At 46.6% G+C, this 8410-nt stretch overlaps 1 protein-coding gene across 1 annotated transcript in view; it reads left to right on the top strand.

The window, feature by feature from the left end:
• Positions 5258-8410, top strand: part of CHIC2 (cysteine rich hydrophobic domain 2) — a 65351-nt gene continuing 62198 nt past the window's right edge. The window contains exon 1 of the mRNA XM_003128983.4: positions 5258-5795. Within this exon, the coding sequence (XP_003129031.1) occupies positions 5677-5795 (119 nt within the window). The 5' untranslated portion in view covers positions 5258-5676. The remainder of the gene's footprint in view (positions 5796-8410) is intronic.

Below are 8410 nucleotides of genomic sequence, written 5' to 3'. Positions count from 1 at the left end.
CCTCTCCCCATCTCTGCTCTCTGACATTCCTTCATCCTGCATGCTTTCATCGTCTCCTTCTCTCCCTGGCCACCTCATCTCTTGGCTTTTGAGCCATCTTGGTCTCTTCTACAACTACTTCTACCATCTAGGAACTGATGGATTCCAAGTGTATTTATTTCCTGCCAAGACTATTTTTTTTTTAATTTTTTTTTGGTCTTTTTGGCATTTCTTGGGCTGCTCCCGTGGCATATGGAGGTTCCCAGGCTAGGGGTCGAATCAGAGCTGTAGCCACCAGCCTATGCCAGAGCCACAGCAACGCAGGATCCGAGCCGTGTCTCCAACCTACACCACAGCTCATGGCAAAGCAGGATCATTAACCCACTGAGCAAAGACAGAGACCGAACCCGCAACCTCAGGGTTCCTAGTCGGATTCGTTAACCACTGCGCCACGACGGGAACTCCAAGACTTATTTTTTGAGCCTCTCCCCTGATTCAGTCTCTCTCTTTCTCCATCCTTGTCTTATCTATCTATTCACTCATCTACCTACATATCCATCCATCTGTCTATCTAATATCTCTGTGTATCTATCTATGTTCTCCTGGGCATCTCCATTGGGTATCTTACATTCCACCAACTAAATCCATTATCCTCTGCTACAAACCTGAGAGATTTTTATGTGTAGCTGAACTCAGGGGACTCAGGACAAAGTCATCAGGATATGGTCATGTTTGCTTCATCCCTTGGATCTTCTCTTCTCAGTGCTGGCATCATTCTTAGACTGTTTCTACCATTGTAAAAACATCATGGCTCCTAGCAGATTCGTAGAAAAAGAGATCCCCCTCTTCCCAATAGTTCTGTTAAAAGTCCTAGTATTGAGGAGTTCCCATTGTGGCTCAGCATGTTAAGAACTGGACTAGTATCCATGAGCATGCAGGTTTAATCCCCGGCCTCGCTCAGTGGGTAAAGGATCTGGCGTTGTCACAAGCTGTGGTGTAGGTCACAGATGCAGCTCACATCTGGTATTGCTGTGACTGTGGTGTCAGCCAGCAGCTGCAGCTCTGATTCAATCCCTAGCTTGGGAACTTCCATATGCCATGGGTATGGCCCTAAAAAAAAAAAAAAAAAAAAAAAAAAAAAAAAAAGAAAAGTCCTGGTATTGAATGTCGTTGGTTCTGTATGAATCATGTATCCATTCAAACCAATCACTGTGCCCCAGGGTAATCTCATTCTCTCTGATTTGCCAACTTAGGTCATATGCTCACTCTTGGAACTGGGGATGTGATCAGCTTAACCCAATCACATTTCCTGAGAATAGGGGAGATATGGTTACCACAAATTGTCTGGGAAGGGGAGAAAGGTGCTGTTTTCAGAAGTGGGGGCTACATACTGGATAGGGTGGACTGTTGGTCTCCCGTTTGGGGATTTAAAAATGTACATCTGTATGTATGTCATGGCTTGCCTTCACATCTTCACTTTTAGGATGAATTTCTGGCTCTTTATCAAGGGCTTCAAGTTTCTATCAACCTCTCTGACCCTATTGCAGTTTGGCTCTGCCTTCCTTGCTGTGGTCCGATCACACTGGTTTTGTTTGTCACTGATTTGGGCCATGCTGTTTCCCGCTTCAAGTCTTTTTTTTTTTTTTTTTGGCTGTGCCCAAAGCATAGGGAAATTCCCAGCCTGGGGATCGAACCTGCGCCACAGCAGTAACCAGAGCCACAGCAGCGACTACTCCAGATCCTTAACAAGCTGAGCCACCAGGGAACACCTCAGTCTCAGAATCTTTAAATATTGCTATAGACTGAACGTTTGTGTTACTCCCAATTCCCTATATTGAAATCTTACCCCCCAATGTGATGGTATCATGAGGTGTGGATTTTGGTAGATGATTCAGTCATGAGGACAGATAAATGACAGGTAAATAAATTTTGGTCGTTTATAAGCTGCCTAGTCTATGGTATTCTGTTACAGCAGCCCAAACTAAGACAAACGTGCTATTTTCACTGCCTAGAACTTTCTCCTCTCCTACTGCCCCACCCTCATACTTTTGCTTAGCTCATCAACTTAAATGTTGCCTCCCCAGAGAAGAATTACTGATTTCACAGAGTGAGTTGGGATAACTCTCATGGTCCCCTGTACTTCTCCACAGGATTGATCAAAATTCTAATAGTTAATTATTTTTATAATTATAGGACCCTTCCCCCAGGGGGTTTATGCTTCATGAAGGCAGGGACTGCATTTCATTTACTATTGCTAACCCCTAAGTTCCTGATGCAGAGTATGGCACATGGGAGTAATTCAATGCATACTTGTTTAATGAGTGAATGAGCAAACAAATAAGGGTTTATATGCCATCTTAGTCAGCCTGGGAGGCCATAACAAACTACCATAGACTGAGTGGCTTAAACAATAGAAACTTGTTTCTTTCTTTCTTTTTTTTTTCTTGGGCCACTCCCGCGGCATATGGAGGTTCCCAGGCTAGAGCCACAGCAACGCCAGATCCAAGCCACATCTGTGACCCACACCACAGCTCACGGCAATACCAGATCCTTAACCCATTGAGGGAGGCCAGGGATGGAACCTGCGTCCTCATGGATACTAGTCAGATTCATTTCTGCCGTGCCACACGGGAACTCCTCTTGTCTCTTCTTATAAGGATACCAATCCTATCTTGAAGATCCCACCCTCATGACTTCATCTAAACCTAGTTACTTCCCAAAGGCTTTATCTTTAAATACCGTCGTATTGGGGGTTAGAGCTTCTACATACACATTTTGGGGACACAGTTCAGCCCATAGGGCATGCATCACCTTGTTTGACCCTTCATAACCCCATGACATAGATCCCCCTTCAGGATGAAGAGAAGGAAGCTTACAAAGTTGAATCTGCCCACGGCCACTCAGCTAGGTAATGCCAGAATTTGAAAGTTTTCAAATCTGGGAATGTTTGCCTTAACAGCAACTCCAGATTTGTTGCCTCCTGTGGTCCTTAAGACATTATGCTGTTTGGTTTTGTGCCACTGGGTATGAAGGTGAATGTGAAAGTGTGTAGAGCAGGAATGTGAAGGGGCCCTTAAATGGAAAGGAAGCCAGACTGCAGGGCACAGGAGAGCACCTGGGAGCTGAGCCAAAAGACCTGGATGGGATATTTGTGCCCAGGAAGAGACTGGGAAAGGCCTTTGATTGGAAGCTGGACCCTGGAGGGCTGGAGGTGGAGGTTGGCCCCAAAGTCATCAGGGGAATGTTCGACTCATCTTCCATCACCCTCTTGGCCTTGTTCCCAGGTCCTACACACATTTGCTGGCTCTGACAGCTTTTTCAGAACAGGAAAAAGAAGTGCAAAATAGGAAGGGCAAAAATAAGGTAGTCCCCACCTTACACCGAGGTAGTGGGAGTTACAAAGTTTTCTCTGTTGAATAGATCTGAGAACTTCTCTCCCACACGAAACCAAAGTTAAGGGTGAGGTTCTCACAGTCCTCAGAAGCTGCATGAACTCATGATGGTCTGGAAATAGCACCAGTCACAGTACATCTCAACTCAGATAACATTCATCAAGCTCCCTCTCTGAAGCAGGGTGTGTGGAAAGAGCTGGAGACTTAAAGTGACTTCCTCTGTTCTTGGGAAGTTGTCAGCTCTATGAAGATTTATGTGCTTTGGGGCCCCAGTCCCTCATCTTGGCCACTATTTCCACAAAAAGGTGAATTCTCAGTAAAAGCACACAGGGTGTGGGCCATGCCTGGAACATGCTCACCTTCACTCCCGTGGTTCCCTTTTCTCGTCCTCCCACTTGCAGCTGTTCCTTTGACTGAGTACAGCCACTTGGCCTCCTAGCTCCTGCCAAGAAGGAAATTCAGGCAGGAGCTTGGCCTATCCATGCCCTGAATTGAAACCCCTGAGTTTTTAAAAATTTATTTATTTTTATTTTTTGTCTTTTTTAGGGCCACACCCATGGCATATGGAGGTTCCCAGGCTAGGGGTCGAATCAGAACTCCAGCTGCCAGTCTATACCACAGCCACAGCAAGGGGGGATCCCAGATGCATCTGCAAACTACACGACAGCTTAAGGCAATGCCAGATCCTCAACCCGCTGAGCCAGGCCAGGGATTGAACCCGTGTCCTCATGGATAATAGTCAGGTTTGTTCAACCACTGAGCTAGGATGGGAACTCCTCCTTCCTCTTTTCTTGACTAACTGTGCTCATTTTCTTGAACCATTACCAGTAGGAGGTTTTTGTTGTTTCCCCCTGTCCTAATTGCCCCACTTTGTACTTTCTCAGCTACTGCAATCTGCAATGACCCATCTAAACTGGTGGGAAGTGAACACTACATTTGGTGAACATTATGGCCAGCACTGAGTCAGGTATGACCACCCTTACTAGCTCTCACAGTGTATGCTCCTTATCCTGAACGCTCTCAGGAGCCACTCCTGCCCCTGATCTATTTGTATGCCTGGGCGGCTTATTGATTATGAAGCCAAGTACCCAGCGTGACCCTTACTTAGGCCTTTGTTGGTGGCCTAGACCAATAAGCAGAATCCATTAAACTCTTCCTCTGCTTCCCTTTTTCCTTTCGTTTCCTGGGAGGAGCTTAAGGAAGGGAAAGGTAGGCCCTAAGGTCTTAGGGGATAAGAGGTTATGGTTGATGAAGAAGCTTGGGCAGGAAAATGCATCTTCTAATCCAGAATCCAGAGACATTATCAATTTTGTTTCATGGCATGACTTCGATGAGCTTTCTTGTAAGGAAAAACAAAACAAAACATTAGCATCACTGGCATCACATATTGGACAATTTTTAAGGTGGTGATGGGACAAGGTGTTTGAATTTGGACAGTTTTGAAAAATCTTGTATTATAGTGGACAAAAATATTTGCAGTCTGTGTGTTGGGTTCCTCAAATTGGAAAAGTAAAGACTCTGGTACTCATCACAGACTAAAAAATACTGACGAAAAGTGAGATTTGATTTTTAGATAAACTGGCAACCGCATGCACAATAAATTCTCTATTCCGGCCAGGGTTTTTATTCTTAGTTGTTCTGGTTAGAGAGTACTTTAGGGAACTAAGGGCCCCTCTGGACACTCAGCTCTCTTTCTGAGTCACGGTCAATGGCACCAGCCCTTAGGCACAGTCCTCTAGCCGGTCGGCGACCCCTCTTCTGGAGGGCGGGGCCGCGTCGGGGGGCGGGGGGAGCGCGAGCCCAAGACACCCTCGTTGGGTGGAAGTGGGGGAAGGCGACCTTTGGGAGCGCGCGAGGCCTCACGTGCGCGCTCCCGCGCCGCCTGCCTGCGCGCTCGCGCGCCCACGCGTCCGCCCGCCCGCCCGCACTCCCGGGAAGTCTCGCGATGTCGTAGCCGGGTGCTCCCGCTGCGGGTGGCTCTGGCTGTTGCTGTGGTTGCCTGAGTTGCTGCTGCGGCGGCGGCGGCGGCGGCGGCGGCGGCGGCGGCGGTACTGGTGGAGGTGTCGGCCCTTGGGCGGATGTTGACATTGTGTTGTTGTTGTTGCTGACGGTAATGGCGGCGGCGGCGGCGACGGCCGGGACCCCATCTCCTCTGTAGCCGAAGCCAAGACAATCCAGAGCGAACTCCGCGGCCTCGGAGCCCGCGGCAGCGACTCCGCTCAGCCTCGGCTGCCTCGCCAGCCCGTATCCCGGCCGCAGCCCCTGGAGTCAGGCCCCTTCGGGCGGGGGGCCGCGGAGGCTCAGGATGGCGGATTTCGACGAGATCTACGAGGAGGAAGAAGACGAGGAGCGGGCCCTGGAGGAGCAGCTGCTCAAGTACTCGCCGGACCCGGTGGTGGTCCGCGGCTCCGGTCACGTCACCGTGTAAGGCCCGGAGGAGGGCGAGGGCGAGGGCGGGAGGTGCAGGGCTGGGGCGGCCCCCGTGCTCCGTGGGGGCTCTTTCTCCCTGGGGTCTGTCTGGTGTCGGAGGCCTGCGGGAGGAGTAGGCGAGCAGGAAGTGAGAACTTGCTTTATTTTCATTTGTTGCGGTCTCCAGAGTGGAGCCAGACACTGCCCTGCCTCCCCCCGCTGCCTTCTTAGCAGGCCCTACGGGCCTGGGCGCTGTGTCGGATCCCAGGAGGGAAGGTTATTCCTTAGGGTCTGCCCTTCCGGCCACCCTTTCGGCCTCGGGGTGGAAATCCACGTATTTCTGAGGCGCCTCCCCCTTGTTTTCTCATCCTGTTACCCTGTGGCTCTCTGTCTCCTCGTCTGTGCGGTTGAGCATAGTGACATATGGCTCAGAGGCCGGATCTGGGCCAGGTGAGACCCGAGTGACAGTGTGGGTCATGAGTAGTTCGTTGTCCCTATGTTTGTATTTCACACACACCCACAGGTCTTCCCAGTCTCTTGCAGAGTCAGTTTCTGCGGATCGAATGCAAGTTCCTGTAATTGTATATGATAAAAAAATGTATAGATGAGCATATATTTTTAAGATGCAGAATGATTAGGTTTACAGATAATTTTTTAAAAAACTACGTGATGGGCACACAATGCCCAGTGAGGGTTTCTGTTATCTAAGTCCTTCTTTTGGGCAAGAGCTCCTGGGTGGCTTCTTCTTTTGATAAGGGTTCCCGTAAAGTCCCATTGGCAACCTATAAAAGGCTGATATTGTTCAAACAATAAGGAAGGAGAGCTTTCTGAAAGGTCATGACTAATAAAGGAATGTGAAGACTTGAACCAAATAATGAGCTGTCCGGAAGCAGGAAGTTTTGTAATGTTTCTCTGAGAAGTCCAGAGTTTTGTACAACTTGAAGTATTTATACTTTTTCATTTTAGGTCTCTTGTTCAAATCCTAGATCAAACTTCACACTTGTCAGATATCTCCACACTCCACCTTTTTAGTAAAACTAAAGGGCCAGCACGTCTAAGACTGCCTGGAACACTTTTCATTATATTTTTGGTTTAGGGTGAGTGGGGTGTGCAGTGAATAACTTTTGGTGAAACAGTAAGACTTCTCATTGAAGACTGTCAGCAAAATCCTGGCATTTCTCAATACATGATGTGACCAACCATGCTGTTGTTTGGGTGTGCTTATGTAATGCTTTGATTTCTTTAGCACCTGTTAGTTTATATTCAGATGACTTAACAGGGTAAAAACACTGCACAATCACTGTCACAGAGCCATGAAAGGACAATGGAATTTATGGCCACAATAACTGTTACTTAGTTTTTTAACTGTCATCAGCAGCCACATTAAGAAATAGAACCACATATTTGGATATTAAATCTTTCTTTAACAGATATCATAGCCCACCATTTAATTTTTATTTTTTTAGGACCTTTTTACATTGTTTTAAACCTAAGGAGTTGTAGGGGTGCTTAAAGAAGGGCTTTTCAAATTTTATCATATGTGCCCACTCCTCCTCTTACATTCCTCATGTCAAAGAAGAACCAGAAAAATTTTATTTAAAAAGGTGCAGCTATAGATATAATGTTTCCGCTGTTGAAGGAAAAAAGCTAAGTACTTGTTGGGCATAATGGAAAATATAATAGGTGAGGTGCTCAGAACCAATGGATGATTTGATTTTGGTTGGCTGCTGAGAGGGGTTAACAGAGTGGGAGAGAATAATAACCACTAATTAAGTGGTTTTCAATCTCATTTGTCCATTAGAATCACCTGGGGAGATTTAAACACACACCCTTCCTTTGCCACGGGTCAGGCTGCTTGAAAGCCAAGTATCTGAGCGAAAGTTCCAGGCTTGGTTCGTTTTTTTAAAAAGTTCCACAGGTGATTCAAATATGTATCCAGGATTGAAACCCACTATTCCAGAGCATAAGAGGAACTATATGCCAACGCTGAACGGTATGCCTTTCTACGTGGGGACTTAATGTTTCTATGAGCTCCCTCCTCAACTTCTCTTTCTTTCCTGTTACCTTGGCGCTAGGCTCTGGGTTCAAGATGGACCCTTTGCCACTTCTTGGGTAAATTATCTACGCCTCTTCATTTAAGATGGGGATAGTTACAGTTTCTAGCTTTTAAGATTATTAAGGATTGATGTTCCCTGGTGGCCTGGCGTTTAAGGGTTTGGTGTTGTCATTGCTGTGGCTTGGGTTCAATCTGTGAGTCCAGGAGCTTCCATATGCCTCGGGTGTGGCAAAAAAAAAAAAAAAAAAAAAAGAAAAGAAAAAAGATTATTGAGGGTTAAGTGAGATAATACATGCAAAAAATTCATCACATTGTACGGTACTTTGTGCAATAAATATTAGCCGTTATTGACTACTGTCTACACAGCGTGTTCCACTTTGAGAAACTTAGGTGTAAAGCACAGTACTGAGAAATCTGAACTGCCATTTTCAAACCTAATAGTGATTCACCTTAGTCTTATCTTTCCATTTCTAGATGATTTGTATGAAGCTAAATTATTGTGTGAAGTCTTTGGATGAGAATTACTATGATTCTTTTGAAAACCTAAGCCTGTTTTGTGGTGACATAGATAAGT

The sequence above is a fragment of the Sus scrofa genome, chromosome 8 (assembly GCF_000003025.6).
Source record: "Sus scrofa isolate TJ Tabasco breed Duroc chromosome 8, Sscrofa11.1, whole genome shotgun sequence".
In the NCBI taxonomy this organism is placed as follows: Eukaryota; Metazoa; Chordata; class Mammalia; order Artiodactyla; family Suidae; genus Sus; species Sus scrofa.
This window is presented reverse-complemented; position numbering and strand designations above follow the sequence as displayed.